The sequence below is a fragment of the Bacillus rossius genome, chromosome 1, assembly GCF_032445375.1.
Source record: "Bacillus rossius redtenbacheri isolate Brsri chromosome 1, Brsri_v3, whole genome shotgun sequence".
Lineage (NCBI taxonomy): Eukaryota > Metazoa > Arthropoda > Insecta > Phasmatodea > Bacillidae > Bacillus > Bacillus rossius.
This window is the reverse complement of record NC_086330.1, coordinates 332,721,163-332,743,902: the sequence shown is the minus strand read 5'-3', so window position 1 is coordinate 332,743,902 and position 22,740 is coordinate 332,721,163. Positions and strand designations below refer to the sequence as shown.

Genomic DNA, 22,740 nt, shown 5'->3' with positions numbered 1-22,740 from the left:
TCATCAAAATTTGTATCTAACTATACATTATTTGAGGCCATAAATCTGTAAATACTCCAAGACATGCATCCATTCTTTGTGCGATAGCCCCTCCAGAAAAGTCTTCCTTAAGCCACCCTTACTAGCGCAAGGCTCTGAACTGGCGAGCAGTCTTCTCGTCATGTATAGGGCAACAATGAGATTTGAGTGGTAACAATACCATTACATGGAGGAGAAATGACCATAAAGGTGTAATGCAAGTCCCTTGATTGCTTTAAAAAATATGTACCTGGTATTTCATGCATAAAAATAATTTGAAAACACACGTTGTAGACATTTTCACTCTTCTAAAAGTAGAGTTTAAAAACGAAATACGGAAATAGAACTAATCGTTCGCCCTCCAGCGTAATCTTATATGTTTTTTTTGTAGGCAGACATAACTCGGATATTGTGCAGTTTTTAAATCGCGTGATTTTTTCTGAAGCTCTGCACACCACATGTGTGCCAACGTAGGTGGGGCTCTTAAGAAATATCACTTCAAAGTTGCTTGCAAGGTAGTCCACTATCTCCTCTCGCTCAGCCTAACGGGAAGTTCCACTTCATTCGTCACGAACAAAGTCCCTAGACAGATCATTTAGTTCTCCGCTACGGAAACGTTGTGTTCCTGCTTTATCTTATGTGAACAGTAAGGAACAAACACTATCAGCTATGAAGAAGGTCCATTCCTTTTTTCCTGCCTTTAACTACTTAGAACCTCGAATATAGGAAATACTTGAAAGATTTAGAATTTTGAGAGTGAAATGTGATGCAACACACAGCAGGTAACCGAAATCGCGTGCCGTAGCGAACACACAACAGCTGCTTTTTCAATGGCGTGACGAAATCGATTCAGATAAACTGCAGACTAGTAATTGTGCTGTGTCATGTCAACGAGAGGAGTGCTACGTCACGTCGCAGCTCGCGACTCGGTTCGCTCATATATACAGGACGCTCGACCTCCAGCGTGGTAGTGCCGGGGCGTCTGGCGACTTGTGTGCGCGCGAACCTCCAGATACTGTTGTGTCGGCCACACACAAGCCGCCTGGCAGATAGGCACGGAAGGAGCGACGAACTTGCAGGTACGTTTCGGAACATGCACCACCACTTTGCACCTAGTGTTATCTTGCGCAAACATATCGATTTGTGTGTATTTTTTTTACAAAATATTTATGTAAATTAACAAAAGTACAAAAAAACTCATCGGTGATTTTTGGAGGATCCGTAGGCTCATAAATAAATAAGTGAATAAATAAATACTCTCGATGAATTATCGATGTGATAATAAGCTATCTTTCATTATAATTTTTTTAAATTCACGTACCTACTTCATTCTGTAAAAATTCAGGAACATAGAACGGGTTTTGTCGGCAACACATAACGGTAGCAGTAGAAATGTGAGATGCTCATTACTCGTTTAACACAAGGACATTCGCAGTTGTCTGCATTGTTGTATTCCACAGATTAACCGGGGAATGTTCGCATGTATCATTCCTGTAATGTTCATTGTGGCTTGGCGAAGAGGGCGTAACTGATAGCGTTTGATGTTCGACAAGTCGGTTCCGATGTATTGTTTATATTTCGGTCACGTGTTTCAGTTCACGTGATTGTGTTGTGGTGTTTCGGCAGTAGACACGAGTTTTATACAGTGAACATATTAAATCAAACCTGACGAAGGCGCCGGTACACTCAGAGAAATGTTAGAATACATTTTCGAAAGAAATTTGATAATTTTCCTTTCCGTGATATACCATTTGCGGAAATGTGCAACGGAAGCATGTTTAGTTAGGTATGTAGTCAAAGCGAATGTTGTCAGTATTTTGGCAATGGTACATGACATGCAGTTGCCGTAATTGAAAAAAAAAAGCAAGTTATTTGAATAAAAGTGCCATTTTTCTCTTTCATATATATGCTTTATATTCGTTCAAATTAATTTGTTCATTAAAGTTAGCTTAACTTTTCAGCTTTGAATAGATAATGCGATTTGGCGCAATCATCACTGCGGTGGTGTAATGTAGTAGGTGTAATTTCCAGAATGTTATCAGCTATATTCAGACTATTCAGACATAACCTAACATACTGGCCATTGTGTGTGGAAAGAAGAAACGAAAGGCAATACTTGTGTATTGTGATTGAAATGTAACCAATCAATTAATACCATGCACTTGGCGGGTGAATTCAAACAGCAGATGATTTGTGACCAGCGGCATACACACAAAATGTATTTGGGGTCTTAACATTTTTCCAGACATACCTACATGAGGTACTTGGGAAAACATATCTTCTTAATTTGGCTCGAAAAAAAAGTTTAGGCCTATATTACTGCTTCTGAAACATAATCCATAGTGAAAGTCGACATTGTTGTATGCTCGAAATCCTGATTGGATTAACTGGATACCTACTTTACTCAACCACTTAATCCCACATGATCATAAGGTAAGGTATGTTAAGCGGAGAAAATGTTGCAAAGAGGAAGGGAAATATTGTTAACACTTAATGTGCAGACTTACAGTGGCAGTCCTATGGGAGGGGCAACGAGAACAAAATACCCCCCCCCCCCCCCTTTTCTGCCTTTTCCCTTTCCCAAAATAAAAATGTAACTTAAAAAAATGGAGCGATAACAAATATAATTTGCTCCAGACCACACCTGACTTTGAAGAAAGTTCAATTTTTTGTAAAGATGTGTAATTCTACATTTTATTTATTGCTACTGTAATGTGTACAATTTTTTCAAAACTTTTCAAGGCGTCAGAAAAGCGTTGAAATACCCTTTTAAGTTTCACTTGTCTTTGTTTATAAATTATTATTTTAGAATTCCCAATAAACTGGGAGGTATTCCACATCACTATAAACTCTCCAGCCATCGGCCCCTCCCAAGATTCGAGGCTGTGTCCGCTACTGCAGGCATAGGGGATGAGATTTCCTTACTTCTAACCCTGGGTATGTGGGTTTGAGTCCTACTTGGTCTTGGGTATTTTTAGTTTAAAAAATATTTATAAGCTATCCCCTACTTGTTAAGTCTTATGGCAAAGGGAGTAGTTATTATGATCTTAAATGCAGGTCAATAAATTTACAATGCATGTATAATAATAGCTGGCCAATATAAAAGCAGTAAATATTTTATTCACAAGGTCATGGGAAATGTTTAATTTTCTGAATGACATACATTGATTGACACACTTAGTTGTATACCAATAAGTTCATAGCTACACAGTTTTTGATTACTTCTGAATATACTTGTTATGGTATTTGTGATATTATTAGTAAGTAGGTAGTAGCTTATTTAGAACACAAATAGTACAAGTAGTTACATAGTAATATTCTGTAAATAATTTCACACACACACAATGTGTTTGGTGGGCCAGTACTAAGGTGTTGAAAATTGGTATAAAATCAGCCTTAATCAGAATACATACTATTTGTAGTAGCTCATATGTGGACAGTATTTAGGTACAGTATTTAGGTAGATGGCAATTTACACTAAGAGTTGTTGTGATTGTTTTAGAAGTGGGTCATGATATGGTAAATGAAAAAAAAACCTGTGTGTCACCTTTGAAAAAAAAATTTGCATTCTCAAATAGTTAAACTTTATAGTAACAGGGACACATTTGCATATGATGCAGGTGTAAAGTACACATATATTTTGGTTACACTTTTAGAAAGTGTTGGTGAACAAGCTACCTGGTTAACACTGGGCTGAAGTTCGCTCTATCCTGCGGCTCTATCCGGCCGCCCGGAACTGAGAGCTTGGTACAACAACAGCCTAAGTCATTCCACGCAAATACGGCAATTACCATCCAAGTTTTAATTGTTTTCCAAGAGAATGAGCAGTCATAACGTTGAAGCAGTTACAAGATAACATAAATACATCTGTTTACTATAAATAAAAATTAAATTTACTGTGTAAACCAACGTACAGGTTGTCCCAAGTACTCTGAAAGCCACCAAAGTGTTGTTTTATATTGCGTATTTCACAAATGAAGGTGACCCAAAATCCTCCAAGATATATACAGACCAAAATAATATATAGGGGTGTTCCTACAGGTGTCCTTAATAAATAAAAAATAAATTTGGAAGGATTTACAACGTATCCGTTGCACAAGACCCTCTTAGGGTGTCCAAAGTGTTGTTTTTAAGGTATTTAACAGAAAACTTTATTTTTTTTCGAAACTTTGGCCTACACGTAACGCCACGGCAGGTACATAGGACCTTTCCTCTATGATCCTTCTAACAAAAACATATTAATTTCCACAGGTAAGCCCCGTACGAGACTCTCCAGGGCCTCCTAGGGCCTCCAAAGTGTGGTTTTTAACGAAATTATCACAAACATTAATTTTTTACATCACTTTATGCCGCTGGAAGTGACAGACGTGGCATATAGGGGTGTTCCTACAGGTGTCCTTAATAAATAAAAAATAAATTTGGAAGGATTTACAACGTATCCGTTGCACAAGACCCTCTTAGGGTGTCCAAAGTGTTGTTTTTAAGGTATTTAACAGAAAACTTTATTTTTTTTCGAAACTTTGGCCTACACGTAACGCCACGGCAGGTACATAAGACCTTTCCTCTATGATCCTTCTAACAAAAACATATTAATTTCCAGAGGTAAGCCCCGTACGAGACTCTCCAGGGCCTCCTAGGGCCTCCAAAGTGTGGTTTTTAACGAAATTATCACAAACATTAATTTTTTACATCACTTTTTGCCGCTGGAAGTGATACAAATGGTATATAGGGGTGTTCCTACAGGTGTCCTTAATAAATAAAAAATAAATTTGGAAGGATTTACAACGTATCCGTTGCACAAGACCCTCTTAGGGTGTCCAAAGTGTTGTTTTTAAGGTATTTAACAGAAAACTTTATTTTTTTTCGAAACTTTGGCCTACACGTAACGCCACGGCAGGTACATAAGACCTTTCCTCTATGATCCTTCTAACAAAAACATATTAATTTCCAGAGGTAAGCCCCGTACGAGACTCTCCAGGGCCTCCTAGGGCCTCCAAAGTGTGGTTTTTAACGAAATTATCACAAACATTAATTTTTTACATCACTTTTTGCCGCTGGAAGTGATACAAATGGTATATAGGGGTGTTCCTACAGGTGTCCTTAATAAATAAAAAATAAATTTGGAAGGATTTACAACGTATCCGTTGCACAAGACCCTCTTAGGGTGTCCAAAGTGTTGTTTTTAAGGTATTTAACAGAAAACTTTATTTTTTTTCGAAACTTTGGCCTACACGTAACGCCACGGCAGGTACATAAGACCTTTCCTCTATGATCCTTCTAACAAAAACATATTAATTTCCAGAGGTAAGCCCCGTACGAGACTCTCCAGGGCCTCCTAGGGCCTCCAAAGTGTGGTTTTTAACGAAATTATCACAAACATTAATTTTTTACATCACTTTTTGCCGCTGGAAGTGATACAAATGGTATATAGGGGTGTTCCTACAGGTGTCCTTAATAAATAAAAAATAAATTTGGAAGGATTTACAACAAAAAAATATTAATTTCCAGAGGTAAGCCCCGTACAAGATGATCAAGTGTTTTCTTACAAGTGCCTATGTACAATGATTAATGATAGAATATTGGTTTTATTGTTAGTGGTTATATGAAGTACAAGGTAATAGTTAAAGTTATCTTATATCTTTTTTGTGTTTAGTATAGTAACCATTTTTAGCATTGTAATTGAAAACCTTCCCTGAATAACTTTGTTACCAGATAAATTCTGACATAATGGCATTACCAACAGTACTTCTTAATGATTGAATACTATCAACCAACTTATTTACATTAATAAATTGAATAATCTCCAGTTACCAGACGTCAGTCAGAACATTTGTTTTGATTATATTTTACCAATTGGGATAACTGAGTCACTTTTTTATTACTCAATAAATTAGGCCTCGTGTTCACTAAGCAATTGTATAGGTATGTCCAGTGCTAATGGAAATGAATAATTTCAGCAACTTTCATGAAAACCACCTTGAACAATTTTGGTAAGTGCTAAAGTTGAAATTTACTTATATAACTGCATGTACAAAAAAAAATTTAATCATTATCCTCAAAGCACGAGACCTGCAATATTTATTTTGAAATCCTTTTTGTAACCATTATTTGGTTGGCACACGTATGTTCACAATTAAGTGGATTGTACGTTAGATAATTTTTTGTATAAGACAGCACATAGTATAAGCTGGGATCAAAATGTTACCTGATAATTTTCCTTCAGCTTAACACATATTTAAATATACCTTGTTATTCATTTTTTTTCCCCACGTAGATCTCTAATAAATCTAAGGGTTATAATGAAAATAAATCTAAAAATAAGTAGTTTGGTTACACTTCATTCGATGGAAATGTTAATTTTATTTTTTTCTTTTGTCACACAAATTGGTTTGCAAGGGTAACTTTGTTTTCTAGTATTTTCATATTACCTCTTTTCACCTCTTGGTGGTGAACAGTTAGCTCTACTTTATAAATCAGTGTTTTAGTTTATGAATTCGTTGATCTATACACCGAGCACTTAAGTACCAAAAATAGCAAACAAAGGGCTGGAAAGTTACTTAAATTTTAATTGCCAATAACAAATTAATGCACCATCTTAATATTAAAACTGATTATAGGCAGTTGACTGAAAACATACATCACAGTCAATCACAAACTTTCTATCTTCAAATCCAGTATATGAAATTCAATTATTCCATTTCAGAACAACACACATTATTTTACCTCAATACTTGCCCCCACATTACTGCAATTTTTTTTTTAGTACAACTATATGTTTGGTACATATTTAGGTATACAACTCAGGCACATTAAACACCTCAAGGCATTACCAAATTTTCCAATCACTGTTCCTCCTTTGCTGTTTTATCTTTAAGACTACTAACCATTTTCAAAAAAAAAAAAATTCTTGGACACACAAATCAGAAAACTGGGTGTTGTTAAACAATCCATACAGCTGTTTAGTTCTTATATTATAATAAAAAAATATATAAATTCTACACAAAATTAAATATGAGTCATCACATTATCTTAGCACAGTACATGTTTATTTTTGATAAATGGTACATAACTGCAGCAAGAAACACCCAATGTATTTAAATTGTCAGCCACAGTATACATTCATTACACATACATATATCACTGATTACATCTGAACTGATAGGTCTTCAGAGCTCTGAGCATGGTTTCCTGGGTTGTGCATTCTTGCAGTCGTTGCAAAGAGAACATCTTGGGTGTTACTTACTGCTGCTCACCAACACATGGAAAAAAAAAAAAATTATAACAGACACTAAAAACCCTAGAAACAATTATGCATCATGTTGTAAATAGCGTTCATAAATATTTCTATGTGCTACTGATTGCAATCAATAGTTTCCATGTGACCGATGAATTTACTTTGATTCACTCTTTGTAAATAATAAATATAACATTAGCCTAAGAATTCCTATGTTTTACAGCTGCCTTACTTTATCTTTCTTCATTAATAAAAAATTACAAATACTTGAAGTTCCCCCAAACTCAACAAATACAAACAATATAAATATATAAAATAATATCAGGAATGTGTATTTTAAACTGAAATTTAAAATTGTTGTTTTATTTACTTATTCATTTAACTAATTATTCTAATGATTTTTATTTTAATAACTACATGTACCTATGTGTCTATTGTATTTTTGTTTTGTTTCATAAGTGTTTTTGTGTATGTGTGTGTGTGTTTATATTTTTCTTCATTTTTGTCATTGACATCATCTCAGTGTAGTAAATCCTTCCAAATTTATTTTTTATTTATTAAGGACACCTGTAGGAACACCCCTATATACCATTTGTATCACTTCCAGCGGCAAAAAGTGATGTAAAAAATTAATGTTTGTGATAATTTCGTTAAAAACCACACTTTGGAGGCCCTAGGAGGCCCTGGAGAGTCTCGTACGGGGCTTACCTCTGGAAATTAATATGTTTTTGTTAGAAGGATCATAGAGGAAAGGTCCTATGTACCTGCCGTGGTGTTACGTGTAGGCCAAAGTTTCGAAAAAAAATAAAGTTTTCTGTTAAATACCTTAAAAACAACACTTTGGACACCCTAAGAGGGTCTTGTGCAACGGATACGTTGTAAATCCTTCCAAATTTATTTTTTATTTATTAAGGACACCTGTAGGAACACCCCTATATACCATTTGTATCACTTCCAGCGGCAAAAAGTGATGTAAAAAATTAATGTTTGTGATAATTTCGTTAAAAACCACACTTTGGAGGCCCTAGGAGGCCCTGGAGAGTCTCGTACGGGGCTTACCTCTGGAAATTAATATGTTTTTGTTAGAAGGATCATAGAGGAAAGGTCTTATGTACCTGCCGTGGCGTTACGTGTAGGCCAAAGTTTCGAAAAAAAATAAAGTTTTCTGTTAAATACCTTAAAAACAACACTTTGGACACCCTAAGAGGGTCTTGTGCAACGGATACGTTGTAAATCCTTCCAAATTTATTTTTTATTTATTAAGGACACCTGTAGGAACACCCCTATATACCATTTGTATCACTTCCAGCGGCAAAAAGTGATGTAAAAAATTAATGTTTGTGATAATTTCGTTAAAAACCACACTTTGGAGGCCCTAGGAGGCCCTGGAGAGTCTCGTACGGGGCTTACCTCTGGAAATTAATATGTTTTTGTTAGAAGGATCATAGAGGAAAGGTCTTATGTACCTGCCGTGGCGTTACGTGTAGGCCAAAGTTTCGAAAAAAAATAAAGTTTTCTGTTAAATACCTTAAAAACAACACTTTGGACACCCTAAGAGGGTCTTGTGCAACGGATACGTTGTAAATCCTTCCAAATTTATTTTTTATTTATTAAGGACACCTGTAGGAACACCCCTATATGCCACGTCTGTCACTTCCAGCGGCATAAAGTGATGTAAAAAATTAATGTTTGTGATAATTTCGTTAAAAACCACACTTTGGAGGCCCTAGGAGGCCCTGGAGAGTCTCGTACGGGGCTTACCTGTGGAAATTAATATGTTTTTGTTAGAAGGATCATAGAGGAAAGGTCCTATGTACCTGCCGTGGCGTTACGTGTAGGCCAAAGTTTCGAAAAAAAATAAAGTTTTCTGTTAAATACCTTAAAAACAACACTTTGGACACCCTAAGAGGGTCTTGTGCAACGGATACGTTGTAAATCCTTCCAAATTTATTTTTTATTTATTAAGGACACCTGTAGGAACACCCCTATATATTATTTTGGTCTGTATATATCTTGGAGGATTTTGGGTCACCTTCATTTGTGAAATACGCAATATAAAACAACACTTTGGTGGCTTTCAGAGTACTTGGGACAACCTGTACGTTGGTTTACACAGTAAATTTAATTTTTATTTATAGTAAACAGATGTATTTATGTTATCTTGTAACTGCTTCAACGTTATGACTGCTCATTCTCTTGGAAAACAATTAAAACTTGGATGGTAATTGCCGTATTTGCGTGGAATGACTTAGGCTGTTGTTGTTCCAAGCTCTCAGTTCCGGGCGGCCGGATAGAGCCGCAGGATAGAGCTAACTTCAGCCCAGTTGGTTAACTGCTGGTAAATTAACTATGTACCTACATTACTCAGAACGGCTGTAATTTAAAGAGTAGGTACATCAGAATCAAGAACACACTCAGGCCTGCGAGATGGAGATAGACACTTTCTATCACGGCTACTCAAGGTGAACCCGCTTTCTCTTTTGCGTGTTTTGGAATGTGACCTTGAAAATTGGAAGTGGATCGCTTGACCCGTCTTGTGATGGGAATATGAAGGAGGTGTCACTCCACATTATGATATAGTTGTACATAAAAATTTGGCTGTTTCCTGAAACACAGCTTTGTGTAAAAGATTTAGTGCTATTTTTTTTGTAGTGTTGCTTGTCAGCATAGTCAACTTTGTATTTAGGCAAACTTTTTTTAATACTTTTAATAAACTTACAGTCTGAATGAAATTTGGACTTAAATGAACCAGATCTAGCATAGAATAATCCTGTCCATTTTGAAATTAGGCTACATGATTAAATAAGTAATCTTGGTGGACAATTCACTATTCAATGTCCAAATGAACTGAAATAAAAAATCTACTTACTTAGTTGAAGCTGTTAGGGAGTATGTCGTGTCATAAAATGCTTGTGTTAAAAGATATTTTTAAACAAAAAAAATTAAAGCTATTCAGAATCTAGCAGGTAAAAGATGTAGTTTGAAACCACTTCTGCACCTTGTTTTGTTGAATGAGAAATAATCTGTTAATTGTTAATTTTTTCACCACATGTAATCACTTGCATGGGTGTAAACAAGTTTATTCAAATTTATTGGAGTCCTGTGATACTTGTTTTATTAGTGTAATGTTATTGAAATGAAGATAACATTTCTGCTAATTTTGTGTTAGCAGCCTAATTGCGTTATTGAGAAAGGAAGAGGCAGTGTACCAGTTTAACTATACTTGATCTTATATTTAAAATCACAGCATGGCATTTGAATCCAAATGTCGAGGACTAAAATTAACATTTCAACCAACGTTGCCCAAGAGACGTCAGCTTATAATATTGAGTTTATTCTTTAAGGTAGTTAATTTCCCACCCTTTGGTGCTGATTCAATGACTTTTGTGTCAAGGTTTTCCATTATCTGTATGCTGAGTGGTTCAATGAATGCCATATGTTTATAATCTTGATACAAAATTTGTAGTCTCATGGCTGTGCTATACAAGTATATCAGTAATACATGACTTAATCTCAAAATATGCTGTTTTACGATAGCAAATGTTACAAAAGAAATAAAAGAAATCTTGATTATATCGGTTTATAAAGGTTTTGATATTGACATGAAAAGATAACTAACTACCTATCTGTGCTGCAAAAAAATATTTGTAGTGTTTGCTGTAAAACCTTGCAATATTTATTTTTATAAGTTTAAATGTAGTCAAGATGAAATTTTATTAAAACTAGCAGATACACTCTTTTGTAATGAATTGTAATTCCTGCCACAATTTAAAAAATAATTTGCCTTATAATTGTTGTTTCCAATTCGGTTTGGTACTTTAAGTTTTAACCTATTGCTGGGTCAATTTTTCAATGCAAACATGGATGTCTACTGAATTATCTTCTGTAGTACAATTTTAATCATTTTTAATATGTAAGGGTTAGCTGATTTAAACCACAATGGTTTTAAACAAAATATGTAAATAACATATTTTTAAATATAATATATTAATACATTTTAATGAAAGGTCTAATCCCACTCTAATAACAAGGTCATTAATGTTTCCTGTGATTTATAAGAACAAAAATATGTTTAATAATCAAGATATTATCATTTAAATTATCCAAATAAGTTGTAAATTATACGCAGCTAATACTCACTTAAAATTAAATTAATTAGTGAATTTTAGTCAAAGTATAAAAAAGAGGAGATAAATAATTTTTTTTATTTAAAACAAAAAAAAATAAATTCCTCTTTTGTGGGAAATCCCTGACTGTACTGTAAATCCCCTTTTTGTGGGAAACACCCATTTTGTGGAGAATCCTCTTCCTGTGGGAAATACCCTTTCTGTGGTTAAGTCCCAGTCAGATGTGCAGATTTGCTGGACTTCAGTTCTCAGATGATATAACTTTCCTGGTTCAACATGAGTGGCAGAAAGGGAGATGATGTATTACTTTCGTTTGAACATGCCAAGAACCAAAATAACTCATGCAAAAAAAAAAAAGCTGGTTTGAACCAAAACAAAAAAAAAGTTTTTTTGGTTTTTGTAAAATAAAAAAACAACTTTTTTTCTCCAACACTGATTTTAATTAATATTCTGTTTGGATGTATAGAAATTAGGTTTTTTTTATGTCCCCTTATTAGACTTTCTTAGAAATTATTTTCATCGTTAAATAATGTCTAAGTAATTCAAGTCATAGGTAAACTGCTAGAACCTGAAATACCTGGAAATGTATTTAAAAAGAGGTTTCCATGAAAATTCGAATTTATGGTAATGGAGAAGAACGTTGGACAGAATTGAAGAGTACCATTAGGAGTAGGCTACAATAAAAAGGAAGTAAAGGAGGAATGTAGTACAGTGGTAAGGTACTGAAATTTCATTCTGGAGAACACAGGTTTTAATGCCTCTCTTGTTTCCCAATTTCGGTTTTCCACAGTTTCCCGAGATCATTTCAGACATTGTAGGGATATTTCCTTACTTCAACCTGTGGAAGATTCCTGCCTCAATTTCCCAAATTTTTGTTGTCTGTGTTTCCATCGCCAATGACCTTGGGTTCTTATTGCCATGAACGATTTTAGGGTAATGGGTTCAATCCCTACACCTCTGTATGACTCAAACTTGTGAGGACTGAGTTGGTACTCAAGTTGTTCGAAACCCACTATAATTTTGGAAGGCAAAGGTAAAGCAAATAAATAACAAAATAGTAACAAATTTCTGGAGTGTTTTGCACGCGCAGTTAAAATAAAAGAAGACACATGATTAGGGAAAGTGCCATACAAACAAAATATCTAGGTATGAGAAAAGAATGTGTATGAGACATTGAAAAGTCTTAAATCTGGACTACAGTTTTAATGGGAATGCCAAAGAAAAATTATTATACAATACAGTTATTTTTAAAGCACGTTATAATAAGTTGCTTTATAGAAAGAAAAAAATACAGATAAGCTTTGGTATTCTTCAAAAAATCACTCTGGAAATATACCAGTATAATTTAACCTCTATAAAACAGGAAGCACTACACTGGAATGAAAACCGTCAATAACAAATGAACTCTGAGCGGACTAGAAACACTGCAGTGCAGTAATACAACCTTTCGAATCATCTGAACGCAGGCGGCTCGGTTGGTGCGGGATTACAGAATTCCAGATTAAAGACATTGTACTGTACATACATAAATGGAAAGGAAAGTGGAGAGAGAGAGATAGAATACTGGAGGATGTTATGCTAGAAGATTGCGCTGCAGAAAGATCAGAATTACTAACTCTCTTGTTTGTCCTTATCATTCACTGGTACCATCAACTACTCACATGTAGAGCTGCAGACAAGCTCCATACTACTGCTGAAAGCAGAGCCTACGAGTGGCAGGGGGAAGGGGGATTGGGGATAAAATCCCTGGGGTCTTGGCTCCAGGGAGAGAGGGTTATCGAGTTTTGAGATTCTTAATATAATTGATAGGAATCCTTACAAGTTACACAATACATGCAGATCACATTTACAGTTAAAGGCATAGTTACTTTTACATGTTTTTAGATTTTCTTTAAAAATGTGGATATTGAGAAGTTGTACATGAAATAATAGGGAGGAGACCTGACAAAATTATTTGCTCCGGGCTCTTAGTTTCCCTAGATTACCCTGGCCGAAAGTGAGGAAGTTGGAATGTCTACACAATATTATTCATAAAGTTATCTCTTGGTGTTTATATAATACTATACATAAAGTGCTTGTTTCTGTCAAGTAGAGAATTTTTATTTTGTAAACATTTTTTATTTAGATTTTATGTGACTAATATTCTTTCTGTGGTTGGATTGGTCTTGGGGTCTCTGAGTCACAATTTGCAGGTGTCTTCATGTATGTGAGCTATTCTTTAATCTGTTCAGATCTGGGTTTTATTCTTAGCAGGTTTGAACCCAAATGTTTTATTAGTGGGAAACTTTGCAGTTGTTGCAGTGAGCATGTGTGTTTTCTCTGGGTACTCCCATTTTCTCCGCCCTTGCATTCATTCAGTGTCTATTGGTCATTAAGCCCTTATTAATAAACAAAGTTATTCATTCATACACATGCTCAGAGGAAGTACCTACGTGTGCTGTCTGCCTTCCTTATTTCCTGCTTTCTTTGCAAGCAAGTATTTGTTCTTATCATGTGGCAGTGCCCATTGTTTTCCTCACAATGATGTTTTGTGTTGGCACTGATTAGCTGCAGATAGAGGCTGTTTCCCAGAAGTGACATGCTCTGCCTTGTGACCTCATAGCGGAATACTAGACTTCACGAAAGCACCAATCTCACGTTTGATGCACATTTTCCGAAAGAATGGTTGAGAACTTTCAGATTAAGTATTTAGCTTAGATTTGTTTGTAAATGTTCACTGAATTCTGAGACTCAGCTTATGAGCATCTAGTTGGTTCCAGAATGTGCGAAGCTTGTAGAATTTCAAACTCAATTTTAACTTTCTGTCTGTATCCTAGCTTAATTTAACTTTTGAGAGACAAAAAAAGGGGGGTGGAGGTAGGTCATGTATTTTTCATGTCTAGGTGCTCAGCTGTGTTAGGAGATTGTTTTTTTAATGGTTTCAATGTTCTTAAATGATTCTAAGAAAACGAGGAGGACGTGTGTAAACTGTAGCTGGGAGCGTTGTGCATCGCAGTTGTTAGCCTCCCGGCGAGGCTAGTTGTAGCGAGGCAGATGAGGCCACTGCTCCGGCTAGAATTGCTGTGTCACTGTGAGGCTGCAGCTGGGGCCTTGGCGTGACCTACAATGTCTATATTTAGTGGTGAAAACTCTGCCGTAAACCAATTGCTTTAATTGAGGCGTGTGGCATTGTCTGGCGATGGGAGAACTGGGACGAATTGTGCGGTTAACCACACACACATACACACACACAGATGATTCTCAGTTGGGTTTGATGAATGATACATTTGCGTTAGGGCATGTGTTTATGGCGTATTATAGTAGAGAGTAGCATATTACAGAAGAGAGTAGTATGTATGTACAATTTGTTAAAATACATTGAAGATGTTAGTTTCAGTAGTATTCACATTACTATGGCCTTAGTTTGTAGTTTCATGATGTTACATGAATTTTTTTATATATATAAGGCGAAATACCACTCACTGATGCACTCATCACAAATTCTCCGGAACTATAAGATCTACAGACTTGAAATTCGGCAGGTATGTTCCTAATGTTACATGAACACCTACTGAGATCTGATTTTATGGAAATTATCTCCCAAGCGGATGAATGGGGTGGATTAGGGAATTCACTGGGTGACACTATCTCTAAAAATATGAGACCTACAAACTTGAATTTTGGCTTGTATGTTCATTATGCTATATTAATGAACGTCCACTAAGAACTGATTTTACAGAATTAAACTTTCAAGAGTCTGACTAGGGGTGCGACAGTAAATTTTCAAAATTTTTGATTTTTAATTTATATATATGTACATATGTGTGTGTATAATGATCAGTGTTTAGTGTTTTGCTTGCAGTTTTCCAAAGCGAAGCATAGGTACATCAGCTAATATGTATGAATTTACGAATGTTTTTAGGATAACTCAATAATATTTTTTCTTGATTAATTAATTCATTACTTGTACATTTAAAAAAAAAATATTCTATACAACTAGAATTTAACAGGCCATGATCGTTTCCCTCCTTGATTATCTTCCTGACTTGCTGAATGTTGGTTCGTCTCTGATGACCTTGTTGTCGAAAAGAATTTTAAAAACTGCTCCATTTTTACAACATTTTTAAGGATGTTTTATTTTAACTAATTTATCGTGCCAAGGCCAGCACTAGTGACAACCTTGCAGTATTTTTTTTTTTGTTGCTGTTTATCTTTCTGAGCAAGCGTTGTTTGTTTTGACTGCGGCCTCCCAGTTCACAATAGTGTTGACGTTATTGCACTCGGCGTGCGGTTGGGATTCGCTGCTGTGACGGGCGAACAACCCGGGGTGACCCAGTTCCTGTGAACTCGGACCAGGAAGCCTGGAGAAGGCGACCTGCGGGCGGACACACCAAAGATAGTGTCCCGGAAATAGACTCGGGTCGCCCGGTGGGGTGGGGGTGGGGGAGGGGGTGCAGCGCTGCATTCTTGGCGAGGGCCCACCGCCGCGGCTGCCGTGGTCACTGCACTGCCCGGAGCGGAGACTCGTCAGTCAGCCATCGTCTCACTTTCAGCACTTTGCTTGCATCTAGGTCCTTCCCGAGGGCCAGGCATCATCCTTCAAACTAATCTGAGGGCCAGACATATACACAGCTGGGAACCAGGGTACACAGAGGTGGGAATAATCGGAATAAAGTAGGAGAGATCACAGGTGGAAACTGCAGAGGGAATGGAGACGGACGGAAAGGGGGAGACATGGTTTCTTTGTGAGGACAGGGAGGGAGTGAATAGGCTAGAGGAAGGAATGCTTTGGGTGAGAGATGTCTGGGATCTGAGGAGAAGACTGAAAGGTGAGATGGGGAAGTGAGAGAAAGGGGAGGACTCCTTGCCACCGGGTGAAAGCCCAGTAGCAATTGTAAGAAATCAATCAACCAAAAAAAGTATAAACATTACATTTTTAATAACAATTTTTTAATGCTGTATTATAATACTTATACAGTATATGGCATATCATGAAGAAACTAAAAATTATTTTGAACATGGTTATAAGTAACAATAAGGAAAAACTAAATTATTTTCAACTAAGAAGAATTACCAGGAAACATTACAAACTTATGGAAGTATTTTTGAACCTTTCTGTGAGAATACCATGGCTTCATAACAGTGTCTGCGGACTGGCCCTGATTTAAAAATGGCCGGCCGGCCATTTGCCCAGAGTGCCATTTTTTGAGAAGTGGGAGGATTTAAGTTGCGAAGAAAATGGGACAAACAAATTTTAGGGATGGGAAAATAAGTTTTTTAATGCGTGGTAATGATTTTATTTTCAAAAACACATATAAAATCCTACAATTTAAAGCACAACTGAAAGACAGAAAGAAGAAAAAAGACAAACCTTCTATGTCTTTGAAAAACCTTAGTATTTAGTTGCTAAATGTGAGGTTTTTATTTATTTAAAATTTGTTTTAAAACTGATAATAAACAAGCTTGAAATTGCAAAATTTTATGATGTTTTGGGGGAGAACAACTGGATAAGAAAGGGGGCAACTAAAGATTATCTGCCCAGAGCACTAGCTACCTGAAATCAATGCCTGTCTGGGGACAACTTATCCTACATATAGGCAAACAAAGATAGCTAATACACGAGAGTATACCTAATCATATTTTATTCTTTGAAGCGGGCCATACAAAACTATGCTGTGGGCTGTATCCGGCCATCACTGTACTTGTTGATTTTCTCCAGATGACTACTACTCAGTTTGTGTACTCAATCACGAAAATCGCTCAACCTCTATAAAAAAGTTACGAATGATCAAGGAAGTCGCTAAAAAGTCGAGAATTTCTCAAGAAAGTTCAAGTCACTGAAAATGTGCTGCCCTTTATTTTGATCACCTTAATATTAACTTCTTGATCACCTTAAGGCTCTATCTCACACATCATATTGAATTTTCGTTTTTTCATCATTATTTTTTTTCAAGGGCTATTTATAAAATTCTAAATTGATACTTCACTTACAATTGTTGTTCTGGAACAAATATTTGTAACAGATATTGACTTGTGTAATATACTGGTGTGTAAAAAGTCACGCAAGTGATGATAATTATGAAGACTTGCATAAATACACACAGTCATACACACACATATATTATATACACATATACATATATTTAATATACACTCATACATATATATATAATATAAACTCATACATATATATAATACACACATACATACATATATATAATACACACATACATACATATATATATAATACACACACATATATAATACATACTAATGGTGTAACTTAAGTGTTATGTAATGTTTTTACTGAGTATTTTACAAATGTATATGTACCTTCTAGCTGTACTAATCAAGATCCTATTAAAGATATGTGTCGTGATATAATTAATCCTATTATCACTGAGTCTTGTTTAATGTGGTATTAAAGCCTTAAAATCCTCAAGATAAGCCGGTCCTGATGGGATACCAAATTTTATTTTAAAAGGCAGTTCCCCCTTACTGGCTCCTCTTTTGAAACACATATAATACTAGTCTCAAATCTCACATTTTTCCTTGCAAATGGAAAACTGAAACAATTATTTCCATTCACAAAAATGGCTCTAAATTTACTGTTTTTAATTATCGTCCAATTTCTTTGATCAATGATTTTTTTCAAAAATTTTTAAACAACAGTTTTAAATTTTGAACTTAATAATAAACTATCAAGTAATCAACATGGTTTTAGACCGGGAATGTCTACATCCACTAATTTAATTACATTCCTAAATCCAATTTACACTGAAGTTATAAATACAGATCAGGCTGATGCTTGCTATTTCGATCTAGCAAAAGCATTTGATACCGTGAATCATTCTTTATTACTTCAAAAGCTATATAATTAGGGTTTAAATGCTAGTTATGTTAATTTGTTTTCCAACTATTTTGAGAATAGAATTTTTTTTTTATTTATTAGTAATCACCATTCTTCTTTATTTACTGCAAGTTCTTTCACAATGCTACTCTTTAACATCATGATTAATGACTTAATCCCATGTTCTTAGTACTCTTCTGGTGTTCGTTTTGCGAATGATCTTAAAATATTTAAGAAAATAAATACTTAATGGCTGTTTATTACTCCAAAATTATATTATTGAAGTTAGCAACTGGTACACAAGGAATATGGTTACCCTCAATACTAAAAAAAAAAAAAAATATGTATATTACTTTGACCAGAAAACTTCATCCTGTCAATTATGTTTATAAATTAGATAATTTTTTAATGTGTAAAACATCCAGTATCAAAGATCTTGGAATCTTTTTAGATTATAAATTGTATTTTCGTAAACATGTAGATTTTTGTATTCTTCTTCTAGTAGAATCCTTGCCCTAATTAAAATTATCACTTTTTTTGCCACTAATTCTGATTCAATCTTTTCACTTTATTTCACATTAATCAGAACTAAACTTGAATACCATAAATATTACTGACAGTAGTAACATTGAAAGTATACAGAATAAAATAATTAAAATAACTAATTCTAAGAATCTTCCAAATCCATCTTTGACATTTCTTTCTGATCGTGTGAATTCAATTAGATGCTCTCTTTATTAAAAAATAATTGCAAAATCAAATGCAATTGTATACTTGAGAATACTGGTTTCCATGTCCCTCAATTTAATAGTTGATTGCAATCTTCCTTGTATACCCTCCATAAGATCATTAACCTAATTTATAGATTAGTCACAAACTTTAATAGACAAAACATGCAATTTAGTTAAGTAGCCTATAATGGGTGGCAGAGAATGCCAAAACAAGCAATTTTTGTTTAGGAACATACGTCCGGAAATGCATCCCTGCAAGTTACAGTCACGAACAAAAGCATGAAAATTTAGAATTCTCTCCAATGCATGAGGCTGAAACGTAAAAATAGACTTGACCAAAATACAAACTTATATACGAAAGCCTGTCGTGTTAATAGGATAACTGATGCTAAGAATTCAAGGTTATGCCAACACCTATAGATAAACAACATTAACATTTTTTCTCTTTACAGTCTGCAAGAAAATATGTTTAACAAGTTTCAAAAACAATATGGGGCGAGCATTAACATGTGCTATCAGTTTCTAAAATGTCTACATCTTTGGCCCTTGTGCACCTGATAATGTTACAAATGTTTAAAAAGGTTGTGGCATTAAGTTCACGATGCAGACTGCAAAACGCGAGGGCGTGAAACCAAAGAGTTGCATGAATAACATGTGATTCCCAAACGAGTCACATAAGCAGGTAAGCATCCTGTCAGCACGTCGACACACACTCTCACAGGCGTAACGTAAGCACGTTAAACGTCCGCATTCCAAAGGCCAGTAAATAGCTCCCGTAGATTTCTGCTTTAATTAAAACCGATAAGTAATAATGTTATTGATCAAAGTGATGAAACATTTAAGTACCTGTAATTGATGTAATGGGCTGTCAGTTCATAAATTTACTCCAAACTAAAGTTTCTTCTTTTGGCAGTTTTAAGTTTAAGTGCCAAGTAACGTACAAATGCAAAACCAAAAATGACTCATTGCTCAAAACGCAAATTACGTACAAAAAGTTCGTTACAGGTCTCCAAGTCATAACTGTCACTTGAACAAGGTAGAGAGACTTGTGACGCATGTACAACATGGCATAAATAAGAGTCAAATTGGGCACAGCTACAACTGACGTTCTAACACAAATTAACAACTTGCAAGTGTAAGTATTTTGAGTCCTAAGGGAGCAAAGTTACTTTACTGCCAGGCTTAACACAAAGTTCAAACGTATTGCCGCACTGTTACTGCAACGTTAGTTTCAACACTCAAGTAAACTAACTTGCTTCTTGCTGGGGGTGTAAAAGTTAGTAAAATCGGAGCAGATAGACTCGCAGATCGGCGAAGATGCATTGCTTGCAGTCCATAGCCGAAAGGTCTTCAGTCAAAAGTTTACAACAAGCAGCTCTCGTATGTAGCAAGCGTCCCCACTGCTTAACCTTCCTCGATGCACCGTGGCTCCACAGTGCTCGCGCAAAACATAAATCCAAGTTCACAGAGCAAGGGTGTCCTAAGGCTCGCTGACAAAAATTATAGACAGTGATACTAAGACTAAATTTACTGACGTAAAAACTATCAAATTAATAAAATACAATGCAAATGGAATAATAATAAATTACAGTTAAGCTAATGACATTAAAAATCGGAAGTAGCTAACAAATATACGCAACAGCAACTAATCATATACTAAAGCAAAAAAAAAAAGCAAAATTATAACAATAATTAAAATGTTAAAACAAAAATGCTAACATAAAAAATTATTCAGAAGATTTATAAATAAATGTGTGGTAAAAATTAAAGAACATAATCAATCAGACTTAAATAGCAATGGCAAGTGCCTCTCTGCTGTAATGATGGTTTAATGGCTATGTAGAATTAGCACCTGACAGCTCAATCTAGACAGGACATAAATTATCGTGAAATGAATAAACTCATTCCATTCATTGAACTCTTTTAAGCGATTATCTAGAAGTGCCATTAATATGTCAATTGTATTTATCCACAGAAAACACTGCTCGACAGTGATACCACTTATCTGTCTTGCCTAAGCTGTAATGTTGATTGATCATGGGGTACTTGATCAAAGGCTCTAGATGATCGTAGGTATCTGGGCAGGCTCTGTGTGTGCTTTTGAAAGTTTGAAAAATTGTATTCTTAAAATAATAAGGTATTATGACTTAAAATGTGTATGAATTTCTATTTTTTTAACAGCCTGATACATGGTAAAACATGCACGTTAATCACAAGGCCTGAAAGCAATAATAAGGATTTCTTGAAAGCCTTAATGCTTTTTCACATCTCATTTTCTATAAGTATTTATTCTCTACGCCTAGCTTACCTGTTATATTATGTTAGGACCTAAAATTAATTTTTGATGTGTTTTTTTTCCAGTTTTATTTTAGTGCACTGCCATTTTGGAAGAAGAAAAAATGTTTCTCCGCACATTTTCCACAACTGTCCTGCTTATTATTGGTTAGTATACTGGTAACAAAACTACAATTTAAAATGATGTAATGGAGCTAGCTTTGTGTGCATTGGTTTGCCATCTGCTCATATTGTGACTGAAACATTACATTACAATTATGAATAAAAAGTTCACAAACCCTTGCGTGTAAATAATTTTTTCTGTTTTGATAAGGAAAATTTTGTATTTTACAATGGGGACAAATTTTGGCAAGTTATTCCTTGGGCTGAAATATGGATAATAAGTCATACAACCCATAGTCCACTGTTAAAAGTTGTGGTAAACAGTGGCGTAGCCAGGATTTGTGTATGGGGGGTGTTAAGAAGCATGGCCCTCCCCCCGTATTAAAGCGGGGGGTCCGGGGGTCCCCCGGGAAAATTTGGATTTTAAGGTGTAAAATAGTGCAGTTATCGGTATTTAAATTTAAATATTGTAATGGTAAAATTTTTATTAATATTAGTATGAAATTTGTTTGAGTGATGAATAAAATTAATTAAGGATTGGTGCTAGGGGGGGGGGGGGGGGGGTTGAACCCCTAAAAACCCCCCTGGCTACGCCCCTGGTGGTAAATAATTACATTCTAAGAAACAAATAAGGGCAATCCGGGGTGGAGGGGGGTTAAAGTGGGGAAAAAATAAAACAAATATAAACAAAAAATTTATGACAGGTGGGTTGTTTGTTTTTTTCTTTTGCTATTGTGTGTTTTAAAACATAAGAAAACAGTTTAAATGGGTTAACCGTGCATAGCATTCACCATCAAAAATAAGCATGGAGCCTAAGTTATAAAATTAGTAACTATTCCCCACAAATCGTTGTTTGAAAAAAAATATATATTTTTTTTAGTAATTTATTTTTGTCTTTATGTTATTGATTGTTATTGTATGGCACCACGACGAACCCTTCTCCCGCACGAAAGAGGTTGGGTTTCGAAAAATTCCCCCTTCCCTTACGTTTTGAGCAGGATATGCCCTTGTGTGGTCCTACGTCTCGTTCACAGAAATTATGTTTTGTTTCGTATTCTTAACTGTGGTCATCAAGAGAGTAAATATTGTGCTCATCCCTGGTGTAGTTGTGCTAGTTAAAAAATTGTTCCATTTAAGGATTAGGGATGGTCATACATATTAATTGGTACCTTATAAATAAAATAACTATGTTTTTGCAGTTATTTAATTTTGATTTAGTTAATTACGATTTGCCAGCTTACATTGTCACCATATAAAAGTTTGATTATCTAGTTATACATTTACACCAAGAGGTACGTACTCCATTCAGCAACATGTAATTGCTTGCATATTTTTGTGCTGGGGTGGATAACACATTCACTGTCTTCTCTTTCTTAATGATCGTAGCTTAAAAAAAATTATTTA

The 22,740-nt window shown here is 35.2% G+C and overlaps 1 protein-coding gene across 9 annotated transcripts in view; it reads left to right on the top strand.

Moving 5' to 3' along the window:
• The first annotated feature begins 678 nt into the window (after window positions 1-678).
• LOC134528053 (cystinosin homolog) overlaps window positions 679-22,740 on the top strand; it is a 77,863-nt gene continuing 55,801 nt past the window's right edge. Inside the window, exons 1-2 of one of the 9 annotated variants that reach the window (XM_063361261.1) lie at window positions 679-1,097; window positions 21,301-21,381. In XM_063361261.1, the coding sequence (XP_063217331.1) occupies window positions 21,339-21,381 (43 nt within the window). In that variant the 5' untranslated portion in view covers window positions 679-1,097; window positions 21,301-21,338. The other 8 variants (XM_063361266.1, XM_063361268.1, XM_063361263.1 and 5 more) reach the window with 8 other exon arrangements.